This window comes from Miniopterus natalensis, chromosome 4, assembly GCF_054644295.1.
Source record: "Miniopterus natalensis isolate mMinNat1 chromosome 4, mMinNat1.hap1, whole genome shotgun sequence".
NCBI lineage: Eukaryota > Metazoa > Chordata > Mammalia > Chiroptera > Miniopteridae > Miniopterus > Miniopterus natalensis.
Genome location: NC_142084.1, coordinates 72,352,765 through 72,378,497, shown reverse-complemented (window position 1 = coordinate 72,378,497; position 25,733 = coordinate 72,352,765). Strand labels below are relative to the sequence as shown.

At 53.3% G+C, this 25,733-nt stretch overlaps 2 protein-coding genes across 3 annotated transcripts; one reads left to right on the top strand and one right to left on the bottom strand.

The window, feature by feature from the left end:
* The first annotated feature begins 10,591 nt into the window (after positions 1 to 10,591).
* HOMER3 (homer scaffold protein 3) lies at positions 10,592 to 17,972 on the top strand. The gene is made up of 10 exons (XM_087816831.1): positions 10,592 to 10,672; positions 12,394 to 12,475; positions 12,557 to 12,713; positions 12,971 to 13,102; positions 14,175 to 14,282; positions 15,058 to 15,182; positions 15,741 to 15,897; positions 16,199 to 16,309; positions 16,416 to 16,502; positions 17,534 to 17,972. Exons 2-10 carry the CDS (start codon positions 12,462 to 12,464, stop codon positions 17,723 to 17,725), a joined length of 1,083 nt encoding a protein of 360 aa, XP_087672957.1. The 5' UTR covers positions 10,592 to 10,672; positions 12,394 to 12,461; the 3' UTR covers positions 17,726 to 17,972.
* A 602-nt stretch (positions 17,973 to 18,574) lies between these two features.
* On the bottom strand, positions 18,575 to 25,655 carry DDX49 (DEAD-box helicase 49). 2 transcript variants are annotated; one of them, XM_016210761.2, is made up of 13 exons: positions 25,509 to 25,655; positions 24,564 to 24,687; positions 23,523 to 23,608; positions 23,313 to 23,434; positions 22,787 to 22,974; positions 22,489 to 22,629; positions 21,523 to 21,802; positions 21,368 to 21,444; positions 21,096 to 21,193; positions 20,027 to 20,101; positions 19,342 to 19,430; positions 19,164 to 19,235; positions 18,575 to 19,077 (listed from the first exon to the last, which is right to left on the bottom strand). In XM_016210761.2, the coding sequence occupies exons 1-13, from the start codon at positions 25,621 to 25,623 to the stop codon at positions 18,898 to 18,900; spliced, it is 1,647 nt and encodes a 548-aa protein (XP_016066247.2). In that variant the 5' UTR covers positions 25,624 to 25,655; the 3' UTR covers positions 18,575 to 18,897. The 2 variants fall into 2 exon arrangements, with proteins under 2 accessions (XP_016066247.2, XP_016066248.2); XM_016210762.2 differs by having other exon boundaries at positions 21,727 to 21,802.
* Between the last annotated feature and the right edge of the window lie 78 nt (positions 25,656 to 25,733).

The following is a 25,733-nucleotide window of genomic DNA, read 5'->3' as shown; positions in this document are numbered from 1 at the left end:
CAGCTTCAAAAAAGGAATGAAAAGAGTGCTGGCCAGATGGCTCGGTTGGAGCGTCGTCCCATACACCAAAAAGGTTGCGGGTTCGACTCTCAGTCAGGGCACATACAGGGTACCTGGGCTGCAGGTTTGATCCCTGGTCAGGGTGAGCGTGGGAGGCAACCGATCAATGTTTCTCTCTCACATTGATGATTCTCTCTCTCTTTCTCTCTCTCTCTTTCCCTCTTCCTCTCTCTCTGAAGTCAACGAAGGGGGCAAAAGCAGAGTGGAGGGGGTCAATGGGGGAAAAACAGGGGCATCTGTAATACTTTCAACAATAAAGATAAATTTTTTAAAAATTAAAATTAAAAAAAGTCAATGAACATGTCCTTGGGTGAGGATTTTTTTAAAAAGAGGAATGAAAAGTGATACAGGCTGCCCTGGCTGGTGTGGCTTCGTTGGTTGAGTGTTGTCCCATGCACCAAAAGGCTGCAGGTTCCATACCCAATCAGGGCACATGCCCAAGTTGCATGTGCCTATGGGAGGCAACTAATCAATGTTTCTCTCTCCTTCTCTCTCTCCCTCTCCCTTCCTTTCTCTCTAAAATCAATAAAACAAAGAAAAGTGATACAAGCTGCAACGTGGATGAATCTTAACAACATGATGTTGAGTGAAAGAAGCCAGACATAAAATAAAAGGCCACATATTATATGGTCCATTTATCTGAAATGCCTAGAATAGGCAAATCAATAGAGACAGAAAGTACATTAGTGACTGCCCCAAGGTAGGGGGAGGGAAGAATGAGAAGTGATTGCTAATTGGCAAGAAGTTTCTTTTCGGGGGAGATGATAATATTCTAGAATTAGATAATGGTGATAGCTTTACAACTTTGTGAATATACTAAAAGCCCTTTGAATTGAACTCTTTTAAAGGGTGGACTTTATGGTATGTAAATTACATCTCAATAAAACTTTTGAAAAAATGAATACAGAGATCTGGTGTACCCTTCACCCCACTTCCGCCAGTAGGAACACCCTGCATGAATATAGTACAGTATCACAACTAGAAAATTGACATCAATACAATTGACAGACCTTCTTCAGTTGTGTATGCACTCATGTGTGTGCCTCATAGAATGTTAAAGAAATAAAAATGGCAGTAGCCATTTGAGTGCCAGCTGCACAACAGGCTTACTGGGACCCAGTCTCACAACAGCTCTGAGAGGTGGGGACCATCTCCCAGAAGAGGTTCAAAGTAAGTAAGTCTTTACCCAAAATTGAATTTTTGTGGATGGTGTGAGGTAGGGACCATTTGTTTTGTTCCACATGGAATCTGGTAGCTCCAGAACAGTTTCTTGAAAAGTGTTTCCGTGTCCAGGCTCATACAGGTAACCAGGGGTGGGGCAGAGATTCCAATCCAGAAACGGCTGACTCAACTGGGAACAGTCTCCACATCTCATGCTTTGCCCTGTCAGCATAATGCTGTGACTTTTGGGAGAGTTTGTCAAAGGAAGCAGGGCGGGGAGGTGCAGGCCAGCTCTAACTTGCTTCCTTCCCACAGAATGGTGAAACATCTCACTCAGCCTTCTGCCCACCCAACCCCACCTTTTTTTATTTTTTCCTTTTCCTGTCTTCTACTGGGGGAAAGGTGGAAATACGGCTATATGTGTGTGTTCCTCATGCACATCTTTGCCAAAGAAGTTCAAGGTCTTAGGAGATGTGAACGTGAGGCTGCCAGGCCATGCTCAGACCTGCTCAGTACTCCCCAAATCACGGAGAAACTCCATCAAACATCTAAACAGCCAAGAGCCTCCTAGACTCCTCTCCTCCTTCAGCCTCCAGAACATTCCCCTTGAACCCTTGGCCAACTTCTCATGATCACTTCCCCCACTCAGGCAGGCCATCTCTCCCCCAGAGGCTGCCCCAACTCATCTTTGGTCTCCCTGACACCACATCCCCCCAGTCCCTTCTCCCAACAGCAGCCACAGGAAACTTTCCAGAACTTATAAGCCATGCAAAGTTACTCCCCCTCTCAAAACTCTCCTATGATTCCCATTATCTTAGAATTGAACCTACTTCTTGTGATCCCTAAGGAGGCCCAGCCCCTGCTCATCTCCCTGGCCTCCTCTCCCTCCCACTCACCCTGTTCCAGCTTCAGCATCCTCCTTGATGTTCCTCAAATACACCCAGCTCCTTTCCACCTCAAGACCTTTGCACGTACTGTGCCCTCCACCTGGGATGCCCTTCCTCCTGCTCCATTGTGCCTGACTCCTCCTCTTTCCAGCCTTAGCTCAAATGTCACCTCCTCAGAGAGGCCTCCCTGCACATCCAGGAGACAGTAGGGCAGCCCCCCTTCACTCCCTCACCCCTCACCCTCATTTGCATGCTCTCCAGGCCATCGCTGCTTCCTGCTTGATTTCCTTCTCAGTACATGCTGCCATGTGACCTCTCCTTGTTTATATATTTACCTTTTATGCTCATTGTAACCCCCAGACCCAGCACAGGGCCCAAAACATGGTTAGGCCTCAAAATATCTTTGAAAAATGAATGAGTGAATGGATGTACAAGTGAATGGACTGAAGTGATTAAGGGACCAGAAGTCACAAGAACTTCTGAGATGCAGCTACTATTTACACAGTGACAGTATAACAGTAGCAGTGGGTGAACTGTATACCTTCCCCAGTTCGGAGAAGACCCTGGCCCTGGCCACTGGGCATCTCTAGGAGGGGCCAGGGCAGGATGAGGGTGCAGTCCAGCCCCACACTCACCTGGCTTGGTGCCATGGGGCAGCCCCAGTGCTCTGGGCTTCCGCTTCCTTCTCTGGAAAACAGGCATAACAATAATTGTGCACTCCTCTGACGAATGAATGAATGAATGAATGAATGAATGAATGAATGAATGAATGAAACTATGCCAGGGAATGATGAGAGCTTTGAAGACAAATAAGAGGACAGATGAAAAGTACTGGAAGGGGCATGGTGGGTTGACGTGGTAATGAGGGGAGGCTCCCTGAAGGAGGTGACACTGAGCAGAGTTTGGGAGACTTTCTGGAAGCCAGAGACCCCCCAGGTTGGGGCCTCTGATTTTTTCACATTTTTTAGTTAAAATAAAATTCACACAACACAAATTAATGATTTTAAAGTGTATAATTCAGTGGCACTTAGTACATTTACAATGTTGTGCAACCACCACCTGTATCTAGTTTCAGAACATTTCATCCTCCCAAAAGGAAACCCCGTACCTATTAAGAAGTCACTCCCCAAACTTCCTATGGGAGACTCTGATTTTAATCCATCTCTTGCAGTGCCAATGTCTCTAATATTTATTTGCAAATGTCAGATGTTCAGAGAAACAGACACAGAGTGAGATACGGCACATGTGGTATGGAAGGTGGTGTGGCCTTAGGTGTCCATTAAAAGCCTTGAAAATGTATGATTCCACTTTTGAGGCCATCCCCCAAAAGCATCCCTTGAGGAAGCGCCCTAGATGCCCAACCATAGGGGACCCAATTTAACAAATCATGGAAGAGCCCTGATAAAATCTTTCAACACAAGAGGGCAGACTGATATGGATGGGTGTGGAAAATGGGCCTCCACTGAGAAGTCATGGGTACAGTATGATTGCACTGTGGCTTAGAAGAGGAAAAAAGAAAAAAAATCTAGAATGAAATAGACTATCGTGCTATAACAGTGATTTTTGGGGCACTCACTTTGTTCTTAAAATTTTATTCACTCAACAGATGTTTACGGAGCACCTGGTGTGTGCCAGCCCACGCCCACCGAAGGCAGGGATGGCATCTGAATTTAGTTTGTTTCCTGTGCCAGTGTGCTTTAACTTACCAGCGAACACCAGGCACGTTGTAAGTTCGTAACGAAAGTGCATTCAGGGAGTTAAATACTATGACAAGGAACCTATTTACATTATTTATGTTATGCTTGTCTGTGTTTCCTCTGAAATGGACTTTACACTGAGTATGTATCACTTTGGCAATCAGAAGAGAAAATACATAAAGCTGAGTATGTTAGAAAATGTATGCATGTATGTCCCCGCCCTCCCTCACCTCCTGCACCCCGGAGGCCACAGCTCCTCCTGGCCTCTCACCAGGGATGAGGTTGGTACATCCCAGTTTCTGGGGTGCACTCACCAGCCCACTAGCCACTCAGCACACTTATCGCCGTCTCAGAAGGTGGAAGGGTCCCGGTGGGCCCCTCAGCTCTTGGCACACCTCCCTCCCTCTCTCAGACTTTCTGCAGCTGTAGAAGGTGGCCATGACAGCTCCCAACAGGGCCAGCTTCTGAGTTTAACTCTCTGATGTCACTCTCTTAAAGTTCTGAATAATTTTTCAACAAGGGGCCCTGAAGTTTTCTTTTGCGCTGGGTCCTGCAAATCAGCCAGGCGGTGCTGCCCCTGCTGGATCTGTCAACAAGCACTCACTCGGTGCTCGGCCGTGAGTCCCTGCCTGGGAAGTGTGTGGACAGCCTGTCCATTGTGTCTCCCCCGTGTATGCAGCCGGTGCCTAATGTGTGACCCTTTTTGCTTTCCCTCAATGGTCCTCCTCCCCCAGCCTGGAAGACAACAGGCTACTCTCCAGGAAGCAGATGTTTCCGTCCAGTTGGAGGCCTGGAATTTCAGTGATAAGAGGGCCTTAAGAGAAAGAGAGAGAGAGAGAGGAAGGAAGGCCAGACAAGGCAGAAAGGGGGTTATTTAGACAGGCTTCCTCCCTGAGGCCCTGGGGGGGCAGGGTTCAAGCACAGAGCCTGTGGCCAACTCCAAAGATATAATAATAGTGCTGATAACAATGGCAATCGTTTATCAAGCACAACCCAGGGTACCCTCTGCATCTGGATAACCAAGGAAGAAAGTCTTAGAATCACCTTCCTCAGGCCATTTGTCATGTGGCACTCTGGTGAATCTTATCTAAAGCATGTGAAAGCAGATCATGTCCCTTTCTTGCTCAAAAGCCTTTCATGGCTCCCCAGGGCTCTGAGTATCAAGCCTACACCCTTCACTGGGGCCACAAGGCTCCTTGTGACCCAAACTATGGAGCTCCCTGCCCACCTGGCTCCCCACTAACGTCCCAAGTCACCCTGTTCCAGCCACACCTGCCTCCTTGATGCTGCTCCAAGGGGCTGAGCACATTCCCACCTCAGGTCCTACGCACATGCTGTTCCCCAAATCACTACCTCCTGACCACCTGTCTTAGTGTTGCTTTGTCTAGTTTCCTCTCTTTTGCAAAAAACTCTCAGAAGCCATCCTACTTGACCAAATCTGTCATCCATCTTGTCCACCAGATAGTTGTACTCCACCTCAGGGTAGGCCTCTCACAGTGCTGAGACACAGTAGGTGCTCAATAAACAGAAGTTTACAGATGAGGAACCTCGATCTTACAGAGGAGGAAACAGAGGCCCAGGGAGGCCCCCAATGCATCCATGGAGATGGGCTGTCGGACTCCTGGAGTCTGAGACCAAATTGTACTAAATTCCCCTCCTGTAAGTAAATAGGGTTCTAAAGGCTGCAGGGAGCAAGCTAAACTTTCCACCTAGCCAGCTTTTGATTTGGGCAATCAGCTTAAGCCTCCTGAGTCTCTGCTTTCTCTTGTATAAAAATGAACTTAGAAGTCAGGTCCATGGGATCCTGCCTCGGACTGCCACAGCAGGTGTCCTCCACCCCAGTGTTCCCTTTGTGTCCTCTCATACTGGGGCCCTGAGAGGCCTTGGCCTACACCTGGACTCCAAGGAGCCGCAGTCTGAGGTGGAAGCAGAGGCAGACACAGACCCCTATGGGGTCAGGGTTGGGTGAGTAGGGGGAGTCTGGGAAGGCTTCCTGGAGGAGGAGGTGATGGAGCTGAGGCTTAGATGTGGAGGGGAGGCTTATATGTCATTGCCAATGGTGATGAGGAGATAGATTCTCCCTCTGAAGCCTCTAGGAGAGCCATGGAGAGTGTCAGAGCAAGAAAGTGAGCAATGCAGCCAGTTAAAGGGGTCCAGGGGGCAGAGGGAGGGCTGTTTTGGGAGTGGCCCAGAGAGGTAAATCCTGACTCCAACCTGCGCCTGGAGACCAGGAATGGCTTCCTCTAGCAAATCAAGAGAAGAGGCTGCCACATCTGAGTCACCCAGTTCCTGCAAGAACATTCGGCACTGGGCGGCCCCACGTGGGCCGTCACCAAGCAGGAACATGGCTCCCCCTCTCCCCGGGGCCCCTCCTCACTGCCTTCCCTGAGGCCTCCTGCTCTCTGTTCCCACAGCTGTTCCTTCAAGGCCACAGAAGGAGAGTAGGAGGAGAGGGCAGGCGAAGGAGAGGCCATGTAGGCAGCTCAGCCAGAATTTGGGAATTTGTGGAGAGAGGAGCTTCCCTGGCTAAAGGTTCAGTGTGTGCTGGGGCTGTCTGAGCTTCAGAACTCTGTCCAAGATGTGGAAACTGAGTCTCACAGAAAAGGAGGGTCTGCCTCGTTCTGCACATGTACCCCGGTTCCCTCCTAAGACCTGAAATTCAGCCTGGAACCTGCAGGATAAATCTGATCACATCCCTCTTTCTCTGGCTCTAAACCCTCCCAAGGCTCCCCAGTACCCTTGGAATGAAACCCACAACCTCACCATGGGGCCCATGAGGCACTACCTGGCCCCTCAGCCCACAGAACCCCCTACTCTCCCTACTCTCCTCCCACTCACTCTGCTCTGGACACTTGGTCTCCCCACTGTTCCTCCAATGCACCCAGCCTATCCCTACCTCAGGGCCTTTGCATATGCTGTGCCCTCTGCCCAGAGCACTCGTTGTGACTTATCATCAGTGTTTAATCCCTCAGGAAAGGTGCAAAGAGAGGAGGTTGTATGCCCAGAAACACATAGCAGTTCACACCCAGGCCCATCTGACCAGTCCCTGCCCCCAGCGATCTCCCACCAACGGTGCCACATTTAAAATAGACCTCCAGAACAGTCCACCTCAGAAATGATTCTCAGCCCCTCCAGGTCTTGCCACCTCAGCTGTGTTCCAAACCTCAGGCCTCAGGTCCAAAGCCCCTGCTTGGGAGCTCCTGGGCCAACCCAACACACATTTCCCAGTGCCCCTCCTGAAGTGGCTGCAATTTCTATGCCCCACTTTCTGCCCTTCATGCGGGCAGATGCCGGAGCCTTCAAGGACAGCACAGCCAAAAATAATCGGGCGACCTACCTCCCAAAAGTAGAGCAGCTCCGCCCAGCCACCTGGCACCAAGAGGTAATTAGTGCACGTGGCAATGAGGGTAATTAGGTCTGTGGGATCCAGACCACAGATCCAGGTTTGGAGTTAGGAGGGGGTTCTCCTGGTCCTGGGAATGCGAGTCCACAACTGAGTGCTTGACCCCATTCCCAAGCCCCTTTGTTCCTGGGCCTGAGGGTGCCTGGCTCTGTTACTTCTGGGGTGCTGTTTGTTTAATGAATTAACCTTGGCCTTGGGTAAGAGTTGAGTTGGATCTAAATATATATATAGTTAATTCTAACCCAAGTATATTTTTTCCATTGATTTTTAGAGAGTGTGGCAGGGAGGGAAGTAGGGAGGGAGGGGGACAGATCAATGTGAGAGAGATACATTGATTGGTTGCCTCCAACCTGGGATGAAAATTGAACCTGCAACCCAGGTACATGCCTGACTGGAAATCAAACCCACATCCCTTCAGTGTGCTGGCCGACTCCCTTAACCATTTAGCCACACCAGTCAGGGCCACTTTCACCAATATTGAGTTATCAAACTCCCCTGCCATGATTCCCATACATCCACCCAATGCCAGGAGATGAAAAACCCAAGGGTGCCCTCAGGCTGGGGGAGTCAGAGTTAGACACAAGCATCCCCAGGCCTTTGGGGTCAAGATTGAATCAGAAGGAGGAAGGGTGTTGGGATGGTCTAGAGAAAGAGGAGAGAGGGCTTCTCAGAGAAGAGAACATTGGAGATGGGGCTTTGTGGGATGAATAGGAGTTTTCCCCAAGGCTAAGGTCCAACTGGCTGGCTGCAGGGGAATGAGGAGGAGGAGGACTGGAAGGGCACATAGGGGTTCAGAGCTAAAGATTTAGAGGATATTACACCAGGTTGGACCTGAGCTCAAGCCAGATTGGGACCCTTCAACTCTAAAAGAGAATATCCTAAGAACTTTGCTCAGGATCAAAACCACATGCCCCAAAAGCCAAGGATAAATATAATGTTTATAACAGTGAGCATTTATTAAGCTCCTAGGGTCATGTTTTCTTCACTCAAGGACTTATAGGAAACCTCAGAAGTGGACAGCATTCTTATGCACATTTTACAGATGGGAAAACTAAGGCACAGAGAGGGAAACTAGCTTCCTTAAAGTCACACTGCTGGCAAAAGGCAGCAGGGCTGGGAGTCACTTTCTAGCTCATGTGACTCTGGAGACAACCAAGGACCAAGGCTGGAGCCTAGGAATCCCTTTCTTCTGGAAGCATTTACAGAGTTCCTGCTGCAGATCAGGCTTGCTGTAGGTGTTGGGGCAAAGCTATAGAAGAGATGGACAGTAACTAAATTGTGCCATAACAAATCTAGGTGGCCATGGTGACCCATGCCATGTGGTTGGGCATGTGGTTTTGGGGAAGAATGACAGACTTCCCCTGATCTGGTGAGAGAGGAACCCTCCAGGGAACAGAGAGGATTAAGCTTAAGTTCAAAGGTCGGGTCAGATTTAACCAGGCAGAGGTCTTAAGTCACTCTGCAAAGTGCTTCTCTAGAGCCAAACAAGCCATTTTAGTTCATTTTTGGTCCTTCCTATAACGGGTTGCTCATTCCCTCATGTCCTTCTTCTACCTAAAGGGAAAGCTGTTGCTTCTAGTCAGCCATCCCAGGGTATTGGCCTCTGCCTGCCCTGCAAGGATAGCCCCAAGGAGAAAAAGCCTCAGTCTGTGGTGGGGATAGCAGCTCAGGGCAGCCCCCTACCTGTCTATATCCAGAGGACAGTGAGAAGCTACTTGTGTCACCTGGATCCCCCCTGCCTCCTCCCTCACCTCAGCCCTGTGAGCATCAGCCCATTCTCCAGATGAGAAAACTGACAAAGCCACTCCCTCAATTTGGACTTGACTAAGACAATATCAGGTTAGGGCTGCTCAAGGCCTGCACCATCCAGGCCCCTCCTAGAGCCTGATGGGAACCCAGGAAAGGATTCACCTCCCACTCTCTCTCATGCTGTTGCCTTCTGCCCACACAAAGAGGAAATTTGGCCTAGGCCCCTCGCTGGGCCCTCCCCACAGAATGGCCAAGTGGCCCTAGCTGCAAAGCTGTAGCAGTCTGGCGTTCAGCACACCCTGAATGACTTCCAGAAGCCTTGGCCTTGCCGGCGCCTTTCCAGTTACTATTTTTTTAAATTATTTTTTTTGGTAATAAGGAAAAGTCACTCTTTGCACAGAACAGACGGTATTCTCTTTGTTCCCCATAGTGTTCAAGCATTTTGTGGCTTCGGGCCTGAGAACAAAGCCAAATCTTTTGCTTGTGCAGATGCCTTGTGAAGTTAGAAGCAGCCCAGGAAACTGAGTCTGTGCTTTAATTTCTCCAGTGAGGCTGGGAATCCAGGATGGGCTGGCCCTCCAGGAGTGCCCATATCTGGCCACAATTGAACAAATAAACAGGTAACACACATCAGGGATCTCACAGAAAGGGATGGGGGCATGGGGCAGGGTAGGGGAGATCCAAGTCCAGATTGGTCTGACAAGCTTCTAGAGAGTGACCATGGAGCCAAGCCTGGAAGGACAAGGCAGAATAGGAGCCTGCAGGAAGGGAATGCCTGGTAGAAGGAACAGCTTGGGCAAAGTCCTGGAGGGAGTAAACTCAGATCTTGGCCTGGGAATAAGTCTCCAGAATTCACCTAAAAGTAATCTGAAGGTAGCTACAAGCTCAGATGTATGATTCTTGTCAGGGGAACATAAATGAAAGAAGAGGGAAAGGGGATGTGACAGATGAGCCGAAAAGCAAAACCTCTGAATTGTCAGAAAGCTTAACTGTGGTGAGGCTCAGAGCTTTGGGGAACTGTGGGCCTTGGGTCTGAGGAACCTGGGTGCCTCTGCCCATGGACCTGATAGCATTGTGTGACTTGGGGCAGGTGATCACAGCTCAGGTCCTGGAAGAAGGATCTGCTCCTGGCACGGTGCACTCCCTCTGACCAGAGGTGCAAACCAGGTGTGGGGACCTCCAGGGGACTCACCTATTTGGTAGGAACTGGACAGCAAAATTCATTCCCTCCACCCTGGATTCTGGGACCCTATAACACATATCATCCAACCATCATTGGCATTGTCACAGTTATCCTGTTACATAGTTACAGTTCTCTGCCTGACCCTCTCCTGTGTCTCTGCCAATCTCCCCCGTATCTCTGTTTCTGGGTCTGGGTCAGTGTCCCACCCTCACCCCAGGCCCCTTACCCACCTTTACCCCACCCCCCAGTCCTCTCCCGATTCCTTCGGGCTCCCCCAACCTCCTCCCCCCTCTCCCGCCGCGGAGGGCCGGCAGGGGGAGCTGCGGCCAACTCCGGGGAGTGCGGGAGGCGGGGTGGCGGGAGGCGGGGCGGGCGGCGGCTGCGTCGGGACAGGCTGCAATGGGACCGGAGGCGGCGCAGGCGGCAGCGGCAGCGCAGACAAAGGCGCAGGCAGCGCGGAGGGCGCGGGGAGTCGGCGCTGCGGGCCGCACCCGACTCCGCCGGGACACTCGCGGGGCGCCCAGCCGGCAGGGTGAGCCCGGCCGACCGAGACTGCGTGCTGGCGCGGGGGCCCCGAAGTTCCAGGGCCGGGGGAAGGCGCGGGGGTCCCCGAAGTTCTGAACGCGGAGGCTGGGGGCGGCCCGGGAAGCTCCCAAGTGCCTGGTCTTGCGGGGGCTCAGGGGCCCCGAAGTTCGGGAGCTCGGGTCGGGAAGGGGACAGTGAGAGGGGTTCCCAAAGTTCCACGCCCAGCGTCGCTGGAGGCTGCGAAGGTGTCTCCGAAGTTCCAGACCTGGGGGAGGGCGCGAAGGGACCCTGAAATTCTGGACCTGGGGTGGAAGGGTGGCAGAGGGTCCCCAGAATTCAGGAATCGGGGCAGCTCAGAGGATCCCCGAAGTTACGGACCTGGGTTTGGAGGAGGCAGATTTTATGTCCCCGAAGTTCTGAACCCGGAATCGGGGTCGTCACGGGGATCTTGGAAGTTCCAATGTTGGGGACCGCATATCCCGAAGTTGAGTCGCGCACTGGGCGCCCCACTCCTGACGCGTGTGGGGACTCGATCCTGGCTGAATATCAGGACCCTTGGACCAGGGCACATGGGGTGGGCTTCGCCCCCACAAGCTATTAAGGATCCGGGGCACCGGGCGGGGGCGGGCCCCCTCCGGGAGCCCTGCGGCCGGCAGCGTGAGGGGAATGACTAGTTGGTGAGTAACTTTCCCCAAACGCGCAAGTCACAGCAGGAGCGCCCCGCCTGAAGGGCCCGAGTTCCTGGGACCCCTGAGCCCCGGAGCCCCAGCTCGACCCAGGACCTGCCCCCAACTTCGGCCAGAACTGCCGCCCCTCCCCCATCAGGGGCTCAAGTTTCAGACCCCGTGACCAGGACAGCAGCTGCCCAGGACTGGGTGGGGGGCGGGGTAGTCCCCCTTTGACCGGGGAGACCACTAAGCCAGGGCCTCCCTTCCTCCAGCTAGCCTCCTTTCCCTCAGGTCTCTCCTGAGTGCCCAGCAGATCCCCTGGATACAAGTTTGAGGACGCAGGGGGAGGGCCAGGAAGTCCCGTCCCCCCCCCACCACTCCCCGCAGATGTTCCTTGCTTCTGTGGGATGGTGGCTAGAGGAACCAGCAGAGAGACTGGGGAGCCCATCTCCCAACCTGGGTTCCACCTAGCCCCCCATGGTATTGGGAGTGGGTGGTGATGCGTGATCTGGTGGTGGGCACCAGGGTGGTCCTGTTTGGCTACATCTTGTCTTTTTCACAAGGATGAGGGCTCCCTAATTTGACTTTGAGTGGAGAGTGCCCTAGAGTGGAAGTGGAGAGGTCCCTCTGTGGAGCCAGTGCCTGCTGGTGTCCCAGCAGGCACCGGGTGATGCCATACTTTTTGCTGGAGGCCCTGGTTTAAAGAGCCATGGGTGAATGTGTGGAAAAGTACTGAGCAGGAGCTGGCCTTGGCCTCTTCAACCCAACCTGAGGCTGAAGGGGCTTCACTGAGGATCCAATAACCCAGATGATGACAGGGTTACGCTGAGATGTCAGGGGCCACCCAGCTCCTCTCAGAGAGCCGTTACCTGCCCAGGATGTTGTGGGAGCTTCTCCAGTTGGAGAGAGTCAGGGTCTCTTTGATCTGAGTGATCTACTGATTCCCTTACTTTTTTGCTAGAAATTCTATGAATGGTGCACCTGGTGGTGAGTCCTGAGGTTGGACCTGCTTGGCCTCCCTCCCTCCTGGGGGGACACTCACAAGCTCTTTCTACCCCAGAGGCTGAACCAGCAACTCCTGCCACCCCTCTGGCTGCCCCTTGGAGTCCACCTAGCCCAGCCTGACCAATGTCCACAGCCAGGTGAGTCCCTGCCTCCATCAGCTTGGCCCTGAGCTCTTTGGGGGGTGCCTGGCCTCCACTGAGTGCCCTCTCCCCACACAGGGAGCAGCCCATCTTCAGCACAAGGGCACATGTGTTCCAGATCGACCCAGCCACCAAGCGGAACTGGATCCCTGCGGGCAAGCATGCACTCACTGTTTCCTACTTCTATGATGCCACCCGCAACGTCTACCGAATCATCAGCATTGGGGGCGCCAAGGTCCTGGCGGGGCCTGGTTGGGGTGGCAGGCCTAGGTCTGGTTGTTGACTTGCTATGTGCCCAGGGCAGGTCTGGGGGAGCCCTCACCTTTTCTGGGCCTTAGTCTCTGCCTCCTGAAATGGCTCAGACCAAGGACCTTGGAGGCACTAATGCAAAGAGATACCTCCCCAAAACAAACAAACCAAAAAAAGTGATATCCCAGTGGTCTCATGTTCATTATTAACAATTCCACTGACCTTGAACTTTCCTCTCCCCAGGCCATTATCAACAGTACTGTCACCCCCAACATGACCTTTACCAAAACCTCCCAGAAGTTCGGACAGTGGGCAGACAGTCGTGCCAACACTGTCTATGGCCTTGGCTTTGCTTCTGAACAGCATCTGACCCAGGTATGTCTTGTGGGTATGTGGTGGGAGGGACAGGGCTGGGGCTGGGGCTTCTGGTCAAGTGCTGGGCCTCCACCTTCCCAGCTGCAGAACTGAACAAGCCAGAAGTCCCTTCCCTGTTCCCTGGTTCACATCCCAGCTCTGCAGGACACCTGCTCCAATTTCAACACACCCTGCCCCTCCCTGGGTTCTTGGGATGGACTGGGTGCCTCCCTATACACTCTAGCACTACATCATTGCTTCCTTCCACCCCCTGCTGTCTTTAGACATCAGTATTGTTTTATCCATTGTTTTCCTGGATGGTTGGTTAGTGCTTTCTGAATTCTGCTGAGGGCATGACAATTTTCTTCTATTAGCTTTTGTTTTCCTTTCATATTTAGGTCTTGAATTTATTTCTGCGGGTAGTGTAAGGTAGGAGTATTTTTTCTCACATGAGTATCCAGTTGATCTTGGGCCATTTTTTAAAAGATTCATTTGCACCCAGTGAATTGCACTGGTCCTTTTGCACAAATCATGTGTCTATATGTCTGTAAATATTTCCTTTAAAAAGTTATTTTCAAACTAAGGAAATTTATTTTAAAGTAAAAAAAAAAATGTATTCTACCCTAACTGGAAAGCTGGTAGGGGCAACAAACGTAAAAACATTAATACAACAAAAATGAGAACAGGACAATCACTTTCGTACTGGATAGGGCTCAGATCCCAAGACTTGCTTTCTCTTTGTCATACAAGGATATTTACACATGTTCCATGCATTAAAGACAGATTAGCATCCACCTGAGGCTCTCCTTGCTGAAATAAGCCTGATGGAGAGGAAGAGGAGATCCCTTTCTCAGGGTGGCTCAATGTATGCCGCCTCCATGAACATCCCACCCTCAAACCCACTCTGTCCATTGGGGCATCATTTTCCAAGCCTTCTTCCCACTTTTCCAGTTCATGAGATGAGGGGATACACAGAGTTCCTAAAGTCCCTTAGTAAGTGACAGGAATGGTTCTGGCTGGGGGTAACTTGGTGGGGCCTCAGGGGAGGGGGTCAGGGATTTGTTGACTATCTGTTCCTGTCCCCCCTCCTCAGTTTGCTGAGAAGTTCCAGGAAGTGAAGGAAGCAGCCAGGCTAGCAAGGGAGAAATCTCAGGATGGGGGGGAGCTCACCAGTTCAGCCCTGGGGCTCTCCACCCACCAGGTCAGTACTCCCTATCCCATGCCTACCCAGCAATATGGGGGGGGGGGGTTGCCTGGGTTGTGTTGTGCTGGTTCCCCAAACAAATGCTCACAAATTGTGGCAGGGACCATGGAGGAATATGGGTGCCATGGAGCATGTCAGGAGGAATCTGGCCTAACTTTGAGTCAGAGAAGACCCAAAAGCCAGCTCAGATGGTTGAGTCAAAATCTGGAAGTTGAGATGGCTGAGGGAGCAGAGTAAAGAACTGTTCCTGGGCAGTTTCCCCCATTAATTTATTCAGTGTAATTTATTAACAGCCTACTGTGTGCCAGGCCCAGGGCTGGACTGGGGTTATAGAGGTGAAAAAGCAGGCTGGACCCTGCCCTCAGGGCTCCTTAGGTGGGATCATAAGAAATTCAGCATGGTGGAGAGGGCTTCCTGGTGGGATCTGAAATGGATGTTGAAATTCGGCCCCAGAGGGTACTCTTCCTAGGGTTTCAGATTTCTCTCCATACCCCTGCGGTAGATTTCTAGTATCTCAGTGGGTTTAGACTAACCTGCATCAGGTTTGCTCCTGGGGAATTGATGAGAGCTCAGGCAGGCAAGGTTGGCCGGGAACTCCGGTCTAGGGACCATGGGGAACCTCGGAAGATGGGTGAGGAGGAGGAGGAGGATGGCTTGCCTTCAGCCAGCCATGACCCCAGTAACATCAGTCCTGGCCCTAACCATGATCTTCTAACCTATCCTTGACTGACGCCCCCCCCTCCCGTTACCCCGTTTCTGCCCACACCCTTAGGTGCCCCCGAGCCCCCTCATCAGCGCCAATGGCCCTCCCAGCGACGAGAAACTGTTCCGCAGCCAGAGCGCGGAAGCCCCTGGCCCCGCAGAGCGAGAGCGGCTCAAGAAGATGCTGTCAGAGGGGTGAGGGGGTAGGGCGGGTACAGGTCGCGGCCCGACAAAGCGCTGCGAGAGGAGCGTCCCAGAAACCGCTGGGGCGCGACGGGCGGCGGCTCTGACTCTGGACCCAGAGCCTGGGGACCAGGAGGCGGCTAACCCCAATCCTGCCCCTTCCGGAGCCGACCGCGCCCTTCCACGCGCCCGGCTTTGGCCACGCCTTCCAGGGGATGACCCCGCCCCTGTCCCGCTCACACCTATCCCCGGATAGTTCTAAACCACCAGTGCCCCCACCCCACCCAGTTCTGGCTGACCCCGGGCCCACGCCACTTCCCATTGTCTGAGTGACCCCGCCTCCCTAGGGCTTCCGCGCCCCGGCTCCGTCCGCACGCACCGTTCCGCCTCTACCCTTCCTCCGCCCATATTACGGTTCCAAGCGCCCAGTCCAGTGTGGCCCCGCCTCTAGCCTAGTGCGGCCTCCTAGACTACCCGCCCTAGCCCCGCCCCTGGCCTAGTGCGGCCCCGCCCCTAGCCTAGAGCGGGCCTGCCTGGTCCCACCCCCGGCCAACCCGTGCGTCCCCGCAGCTCTGTGGGCGAGGTGCAGTGGGAGGCCGAGTTCTTCGCGCTGCAGGACAGCAACAACAAGTTGGCGGGCGCCTTGAGAGAGGCCAACGCAGCAGCCGCTCAGTGGAGACAGCAGCTGGAGGCCCAGCGCGCAGAGGCCGAACGGCTGCGGCAGCGGGTGAGGGGCCCCTTCCTCATAGAGACCCCTCGGCTTGGGAAAACTGTGGAGCCCCTGCCTGCACACGTCCTGTCTGTCCTGGGTTCACCCACTGGCTCAGGTTACTTCCCTGAGCCTTAAGTTTCGTGCTCTGTAAAATGGGTCTGATATAGCTAGGGCCCACCTCAGAGGTGTGTCAGACCCTAAATTCTTTCCTGCCAGGGGTGGTAACTCCAAACAGAGGGGGTGAATGCCCAGTCATGGGCAGAACTGAGCAGAAGGCAGATTCTCCAGGGAGGTGCTGACCTTTCTGTCCATGCAGGTGGCTGAGCTGGAAGCCCAGGCAGCCACAGAGCCAACCCCAGTCAGTGAGAAGGAGGGGCCAAGCCCAGCGCTGGAGCAGCTGGAGTCCTTAGTGCAAACCAAGGACCAGGTGAGCACTGAGCATGTGAGTATGTGTGTCCCCAAGCCTCACCTTCCCTGGCCTCTCATGGGAGAGCCAGGACCCCCAAAACACTCTGGTAACTCTTCTCCACTAGGAGATTCAGACACTCAAGAGCCAGGCTGGTGGTCCCCGAGAGGCCCCTGATTCAGTGGATCGGGAGGAGACGCAGCAGAAGGTGCAGGTGTGTGTGGTTGCCAGGGGGTGGGATGACTGCACATGGGAGAGCCAGCCTCTGGTATGAGACAGACTTGGTACCTTCCCTTCCTGGCCAGTCCCTTTTAGTCTCAGTTTCTCCACTTGTAAATGGGGTCAGGAAGACATCTATCTAAGATGAAGGATTGGGAAGAGCAGATACATGAGAGGACTGAGGTGGTTTGTAAACGGTTGTTATTGGTTCAGTATTTTAAAATCCACCCATTTAGTCAACAAGCAATTTTTGAGTTCTGCTAAGCTCCTGTTACTTTATTTTCCTTTTATTGATTTCAGAGAGAGGAAGGGAGAGAGATAGAAACATCAATGATGAGTCATTGATGGGCTGCCTCCTGTACGCCCCCTGCTAGGGATGGAGCCCACAACCGGGGCATATGGACCCTGATCTCCTGGATCATAGGCTGATACTCAACCACTGAGCCACACTGGCCAGGCCTAAGCTCTTTTCTTGACCCCATCCAGTCCTCACACCTCTGCAGCCTGTCAGGAGCCTGCATTTGAACCCAGGTCTGGCTGGCCTGGCTTTTGCTAAAAAGTTTATCCAAGAAACATTCACAGGGCATGTCCTGAGTCTGCAGAGAGAGGTATTAAAGGATCTGGTGCCCCCAAGTGTCCTGGGGAGAGGTTGCAGAAATGCTCCCTATTGGTTCCTGGGCAGAGTGCGCAGCATGTGCAAAGGCCTTGAGATGGGGAGGACATCAGGGTGTTCAAGTAACCACAAGGCCAGTGAGGTTGAGGTGGAGAAAGGAGAGGAGGAGGATGGGTAATTTTATCCCCAGAGGGCTTTCAGAAGGATGTGATCAGTTCTGTGATGTTCACATTGGCCAGGGGACCAGGGAGTGTCTTCAGCACAGGTGGCAGGGAGATCAAGAGATGGAGGGGGGCTTGGCCCACAGTGGGGTCTGTAGAGATGGCATTCAGAAACTGACTGCCCCAGTGGTCTGGGCTGGTAACCCTGGACACTTGTGAGGGCCCTCAACCCTGCCCACCCTCTTCCTGCAGGACCTGGAAACCCGCAATGTGGAGTTGGAACACCAGCTGCGGGTGACAGAGCGAAGCCTGGAGGAGGCTCGGGCTGAGCGGGAGCGGGCAAGGGCTGAGGTGGGCCGGGCTGCACAGCTGCTGGATGTCAGACTGTTCGAGCTGAGCGAGCTACGGGAGGGCCTGGCCCGCTTGGCCGAGGGTGCACCCTGAGCCTGGTCCACCCGCCAATCCTTGCAAGAGCTGGAGCCTATAGGTTTTACACAAATGCTTCCTATTTGAGGCATGGGCTGGCCGCAGGCGGCCCAGCAGGCCATTTGCCCTGGCAGGGACCAGGGCTGACTCAGCCCAGGAAGGGCCTGGCCGCTCACAGTTCAGGGGCTGTTAGGACTTTTCATTGTATAGGATTTCTAGACTCCCCAGGGCACATGCTGGTGCCCAGATTACATTTCTAAGCATGTCTCTGTGTGTGTGTGGTATGTGGGCACCTAAATGCCATCATTGGACTCTCCTGTCTCCTCTTTGGTACATACTAGCTGCCCTCTGTCAGTGTAGGGCTGGAAAGCACTTTTAGGTGAACAGGGTGAGGCTCAGAGCCAAAGGGGATGCCTAGACTACACGCCTCTGCTGGTTCTGCTGCCCCCATCCCCTGGGGCTCAGCCCATGTTGTCTAGACCAGTTTGGACTTAGGTAGCCCTGGTTAAGCCCCTCTTCACTCTGGCTGTAAACCTTAGATTTGATGCAATGTGCAGGCATTAAAGCTCCTAGACCACAGCCATGTTCTCCAGGGAAGGGGATGGTCTCACCAACCTCAAGGCCACATTTGGAGGTGCAGTTGCTGTGTCCATTTTCCAAATGAGGAAACTGAGGCCCTGAGGGGCTTCACCAACCCAAGGTCACCCAGCTGGAACAGCCAGCACTGCAGTTCAAAGTTCTGGGTCTGGCCCAAGAGGAATGGAGAACTGGGGATGGGGTTGAGTGACATGAGGTTCCGGAGACTTAAAAGGCACAGGAGGAGGCCACATCCTCCTCTCCTGCCCATTCCCTGAGAGTCAGGCTGAGTAAGTTGAAAGACCCATTTATTATCTCCCGCAAATGACACACCTTCACTTTTGGGTCCCACAGTACCCCCATAAGGTTACCCTGGGCTGGAGTCACTGTTTATGGAGATGGGCCCAACCACATGGCCAGTGTTCTTTCCTTTGCAGCCTTTTGGCAAAGGCTTTGAGAAGGGGCCAGCCAGGGTCACAGGGTGGAGGAGCCATGTACTACACAACGTGGGTATTCATGGGCTCCAGTGAGAGGGGCTGGGCAGGTTGGGAGGGGGGAACTATCAACAGGGGAAGTTCCCCCTGACATTCCAACCTCAGTTTGATGAAGGAGTCTCAGACGGGGCAGGTAGGACCTGAGTGGGCCTCAGACTGGGCCCTGGGTAGACGGCCCCTGTGGCCCCTCCCACCAGCCTTCTGCCGCTGCAATGCCTGCTCCACCTGCTCCTTGAAGCGCCGGTTCTTCTGCTTGATCTTGGCTAGCTCAGCCTTGCGCTTGGCCTCCAGGTCAGGATCCTGGCTCGGGGAGGACAGGAAGGTGGCTGAGCTGGTCATCCCCTACCTCAGGAACCCTGCCTCCCACCTGCTGGCTCAGCCCTCACCTTCCCCTCCAGGATCAGCTGCTTCCGCTTGTTAATTTCCTTCTTTTCATCAAAGTTGGCTGCCTCAAGTTTCTGGGGTAGGGGGAGAGAGGGAGAGGCTGTTAAGGGGAGAGGGGCAAGGGAGACCCATCTTGAAGGGGGCACCCTGGGTCCCAAGGATCAGTTCCCGGACACTCACAATCTCACATTCCCTCCGCACCACATTGACCTGCGTGAGAATCTGCAGCACCTCAGCCTCCTCCACCAAGAACTCCTCCAGCTTTTTCTCTGTGGGGACAGTGGGGGGCCAGGGGAGGGCAGACATGACAGAGAGAATTACAGTCACACAGTGAATTCCCAGTGTGGTGGGGCATGCAGGGCATCTGCAGGTTATATCAGATAAAAGTTAGGTGGGCAAGATCTGGGATTTCATACCTAAGTAAGGTATAGATTGCTCTCCCTTTTGTGTATGTGGTTACTAACACTAAAAATTGGACTAGAAATACATATATTTTTTGGACACTGTTCTTTAAAGTCAAAGTATTTCTGAATTTTAGGACAGTCACTGTGGTGATTGGACATGCCCTAGTGGTTCTTGGTCTTGGCTATACACATTCAACTACCCGAGGGGGTTTTAAACAGACTCAGACCCCATCCCTAGGGCCTCTGACCCATTCACAAGGACCATCCACACAACATGGTCTCAGAAACAAAAATCCCTGCCCACTGGACATGGCTTTCGGCTGCTTACTGCCATTATGGGGAGTTTCTATTTCAATAACTAGGGAAAAAAACTTCATTGGGGCGTAAAGAAAGGAAAGTGCAGTTTAAGTTTGCTCATGTGAGAAGGCCGGTGGGTGTCCCACCCCTGCCCCCTTACTCACTGATCTGCTCCTCAATGGCATGTACCAGGTGGATGTCATACTGTGTCACCAGTGTAATGGCCTGTCCCTGCCGCCCTGTGAGGACACATCACAGTTACCTGCTGTATGCCAAGGGCCAGGATGAGGGGTCAACAGAGACAGGTCAAGACTCCTCTTAATTGAGGGGAACAAAACTTGGTGGGAAGGTAGGGGCAGGTGAAGGAAGCCTGGGCCCCAGGGATTGACCCCCAGCCAGACCTGTGTAGTGGGTTATCTATCCCAGGGGAGCTGCAGGACACCAGGGAGAGGCGGCTCTCTAGCCAGCTTGCCTGTATGCAAAGGCAGGCAATGCAGCTGATTTCCCTTTTCAGCGTGGCTGCCAGGGAGCCTAGGCTGAGTTATGTCAGCAATAAGCTGTGACAGGCCTCAGCCTAGATTTCTTCATGCCGGTTTCTCTGTTCCCTGTTTCTGTGACAATGACTAGTACTAGACCAGCACTGACAGTTCACAAGGCCCATGATCCTTGGAGCAGCCCCAAACAGGCATCACCCATCATTTGACAAAGCAGTAAAGTCCAGAAAGCTGATGTGACCTGCCTGAGGCCACAGGGCAGGAAAGAAGGGACAGGACCAGTACAGCCCCAGAAACCATGTCTCTCTCTCCACTCCAGGTATGAGAAAATCTCACAAATGCAGTGCCCCTCCCTGGCAGGGCTGGGGAGCAGAGATGGATGCCTCCTTGGCCCCTGGCTACGGTCACAGTGAGGGGCTAAACTTGAACAACAAATCCCACAGGGCTCATGCACCCATTCACTGCAAGGTCCCAACTGGCAGCCCTGACACGTGAAGAGGACTAGAGTGAGGCAACAGGGAGTGGTAAGGACTGGAGCACTGTGCTATGTCCACAGAAGACAGTGTGTAAGTCACATGGAAAAGCCAAAGGACAATTCTCCAACTTCCAAATGCTGCCTCTAACATCTCTCACCTATGGGCTATATCCCCCATGTCCCACCAGCTTGACTTTGGTTCCTCATGTTGTGGGCAAGCTGGAGGGATGGCTCCCCAAAGGCCACCCCACCCTGCCTGCTTACCTGCACGGGCTGTCCGGCCAACTCGGTGGATGTAGATCTTTGGGAGCCCAGGGGTATTGTGGTTAATCACCACCTGCACTGTGGGAATGTCCAGGCCCCTAGAGGCAGAAGCTGATGAGCACCACTGTCCACATGGTGCAACCGAGGCTGGGACTCATGCAAGGTCACTCAGCAGTGAAGCTGGTGTTGCCCGAGGTCAGCCTCCCTCTCTGGCCCCTCTATGGGGGTGTCACTGGGCGAACACATGGGAGGAAGTACCCCGGGCTGCTCACCGGGAGGCCACGTCTGTTGCGATCAGGATCCTGTAGATGCTGGACTTAAACTTGGCCAGGGCAGCAAAGCGTTCTTTCTGTGCCAGATCAGGGAGAGAATTGGGGGGGGGGGGGGCTTGGGTCAGGTACCATCTTGTAAATATTTGAGCACTTACTGTATGAGGCCTAGGACAGGACGGAAGCCAGAATGGTCCTTCCCTCACAGGGCTCACAGTCCAGTGAGGAAGAATAACTGTGAAAAAGCCAGACTTGGCAAATGGGTGGCAGGAAGAGTGTTCCAGGCATAGGGAAGAGCCTAGGCAAAGGCAATGAGGCGAGGAGGAGTCTCTGGCAAGACTGGCAGGTGGGGGTCTCCTCACCTGTTTCATCATAGAATGCAGAGCCACAGTGGGGAAGTTGAACTTGCGTAGCATCATGCACAGTACCTGGCAGGTCCTGGTGGAAAGGATACACTGTCAGGCCCTCCAAAGCTGGGGTCCTGGGAAAGTGCTCTTGCCCCTACCCCTGCCTAGGACCACAAGCAGGTGGCCCTGCACAGACAGGAAAGGACAAGCAAAGGTGCAGGATATCTTGCCCACTGATGTCCTTTCTGCTGACTCCTCTCCTAGCCTAAGCCAGTAATAGTTAGCGCCACATCCAGACCTTTCTCTTCAAGTAGCCAATAAATTCTCGGGGGCAGCACCAGTTAGGAGGTCCCATCAACGTGGTATGGACTGCCCATCTACTGGCTCACGTTAGAACAGTCTACAGCTTCTTGTCAATCAGAAGATTCTAAAGCTCCCTGGGACTATGAGGAGAACAGCCCTGGGTGTGGGTGCTGCTATATTGGGCCTCAGTGACACCCTTAGACCACAGTGAATAGGCTGTTCCAAGGGTGGGGACAGCCTGGGACCCCTGGTTAAGGGCAGATGTGAGGAACCCCAAATCCTGACTCCACCTTTAAAAGAGGTGACCCTGGTGAGTGGCTTGATCTCTCTGAGCCTCCTTGAGCAAATCTTCCAAAACCTCTGGTCTGAGCAGAGGCCCTTGAGTGCTGAGGCTGGCTGTGTGCCTCCCACCTGTGACATCAGGCCATCTCTTGAGCCTCCATGGTTTGTGGGAGGCTGGCCCACCAAACTCACTTGCATGTGTTGGTGAAGATGATGATGGACCAGTCCTCATGCTCATCTTGGAAGTTCTGGATCAGGTGAACCAAGTAGGCGTCCTTGACCTTCTCAGGCACCAGTAGGTAGCGCTGGTCTAGCTGTTCTACTGTGCGTACCCTGGGAAGGGGTGGGTCTCAGTTTCCCCTTCTGTTGAATTCAGACAATGCCCTGCCCACCTATGGGCAATAACCTCCACTGGGTGTATTGGGTATAACTCCCCACCACCACCTCCTGCCCCCCACCCGCCATCCGAGGAATGTGGCTGTGGACTCACGGGGCCTGAGCCTCCCAGAAAAAGGGCTGGTTGGTGGCCAGGCCCTGCAGCTCCCTGAGTGTGTCAGTCAGGGTGGCACTGAAGAGTAGTGTCTGCCTGCGGGCCGGCACAGCTGCCAGGATGGCCTCCAAGTCCACAGTGAAGTCAGTGCAGCCCTGCTCCAACAGCCGGTCTGCCTCGTCCATCACCTGCAATGTGCAATACCAGCAGCAGGGGGTAGTGGTAGTGAGTTTGAGGTGAGTGCACTGTCCCATGCTGGCAGGCATCCCCCTTGTTCCACCTTCCCATCTTTGTTCATGAGCCTGGGAGCACTTTCCCTCGAGGTCTTGGGAGGTCCTGCGCCCTCACCTGTCTCAGCTCCAGTGTCACTTATTCAGACAGGCCCTGCTCCTAACCACCCTCGCTGGTACAGGCTACCTCGTGTGGGTCTCTGAGCTATCCTTGTCTTACTCCTAACATTCTACTGGATGGCCTGTGGGATTCATCTGTTTTCCAAATAGATGAATCAGTGCTCAGGCTAACTCACCAGAAAGCGGATCTTCTTAATGCTGAAGGTGTTGGAGCTGCGGATGTGGTCAGCCAGGCGCCCCGGAGTGGCGATGACCACGTGTGGTTTCCGGGAGAGCTCCAGGGCCTGGGCCACCATGTCTGCAGGTGGAGGGCAAGAGGTAGAGCTGGGCAGGTGGTCCAAGGCTGCAGGGGTCCCATACCCAGAGCCTCCCTGGGGGCCCCATACCCATGCCGCCAACAATGATGCAGTCTTTCAGGCCCAGAGGCTTCCCCAGAACCCGGAACTGCTCTGCGATCTGGTAGGCCAGCTCCCTGTGGGTGTGAAGAAGCCAGTTTGGATCGCATAGAGGTTCTGGGCCCGTCTCCCATTCTCATTTCCACCCCCAGAGCTTCCTGACTCGCTCTCTCCTATTCACACACCCTCCACAGCTTCCAGTCTCTTTTGGAAAAAAGCTCTCACAATTAGTGTTTGAGGCCTGCAAGGACCCTTCCCCCTCACCAGACTGGGCCCCAGAATAGCCCATGGCCCCTCCCTTACCAGCCCCTCCCCACACAAACTAGCCTCTCCTCCTCCCAATTTCTCAGCACTAACCTTGACACCACTCACCAAAGCCTGAAACCCAAGCATCAGTCCCTTCTCCTCTGGGGCTAGTTAGTGTCCAAGTCTCCTTGGCCCCAGCTCTAACCAGGCCTCTCCTCAGCCCATGTCCCCACTTCCTGGCCTCTTGTCTTGCCCTCTCCTGCTCACATTCCTTCAGAATCAATTTTAACCTAGCATTTGAGGCCCTTCTCAAGCTGGCTCTAATATGTTCAGCCCCCAATACCCTTTCTGTTCCCTGCCTCTCAAACCTCTGCATGAATGTACTAGCGGTTCCCTCTGCTTAGATTACCTTTCCCCAAACTTGTCGCTTTGAGAGACCCTTCTCATCTTTTAAGGCACCCCTGACTGAAGCCTTCCTTGACACCACATTCACAGCATGCAGTGTCTACCTCTTACAAAACTTACCGTGTCAACCACCAAGTCTTTCTAACCAAAAACAAGAGATGTGCCTATTCTTAAGGTATAAAGCTATTGACAGCTCCTGTCTGGTCAGCAATTTCCCTGAGTCAAGCTCTGTGGTCAGCACTTTTCACACACTATCTTAATTCTGCAGCATGATTTCTGTCCCCATTTTGCACACAGGAAAAGTATGGCAAAGAGAGTAAAGTTGCTTGCCCAAGAGAACACAACTGGTTAACACATCCAAGAGGCCTGTGGGGGGCTCACCTGGTGGGTGTAAGGACAAGGCAGAAGATGCCATAGGGATCCTCAGAGAGCTTCTGCAAGATGGGCAGGACAAATGCTGCTGTCTTGCCACTGCCCGTCTTGGCACAGCCCAGGCAGTCCCGACCTAGGCAGAGGGCAAAGCAACATCAATAGTTTAGGCGTAGACAGGTGTTCCATTGAGTAGTTACTGTGTGCTTGGTACTAGCCCATGCCCTTTCCATTCTGGGCATACTGACAAATTCTAGGAAGGAGAGACCATTATCTTTCTCATTTAACAGAAAAGGAAACAGACTCAGAAATTTGCCCAGGAATACAGCCAGTGAGTAGCAGGCTGGACTAGAACCCACATCCATGACCCAAGATGCTACTAACCGCTACCTCATTTTGACAACCCTCCCCCCCACCACCATCATCTGAGCTTAGGGAACCTGTAATGCCCTCCTCCAATCTGCATCTTATGTTCCCTATTGATTCTTTCACCTTTGTTAATTTAATCCGTCAACTTCTCACGTCCTAAGCTTCCTGAGGGCATCTCTGCAATGGCAAAACTAGATTGGGCTAGAAGAATGGGGAGAAGAGCAGTCACGCTATCAGAATCCTGGATCTACCAGTAATCTTGACAGCCTCAGTTTCCATTTGTAAAATGAAGACGGCAGAGCGCAAGTCGTACTCAATTTAGCCAGTACTATCAGTTAGTCATTCACCAACACCTTCCTGAGTTCTGAGACTATGGAAGTTTCAGGGGTTATATCACTTGTGCGCGGACACACAGTGAGTGAGTCGCGTAACCTAAAGGCTAACAACACTGCTGGTCTGTCTCCGGAACCCAGGCTCCCCGAAACGCCCGAGGCTGCTCTCGCCTAGCAGGACCAGCAAGGATAAAGGGAAAGGAGGGGGCGACAGGAAAGGAGACGCCTCCTGGGGAAGAGGCCGGGCTACACTCACCTTCCAGGATAGCTGGGATGCAGCCAAGCTGCACGGGCGTGGGTTGCTTCAAACCCAGCTGCCGACATTGTTCCACGAGCCAAGAGGATAGCCCGAGCTCAGCAAACCCGGCCATCCTCGTTGCCAGCTTTTGAACTCTTGTGAGCTGCGCTTCCGGCGCGTGCCAATTGCGTAATAAAATTTTTTACCATTGATTGGATGCTACTCCTGCGTGGTTCCACCCTC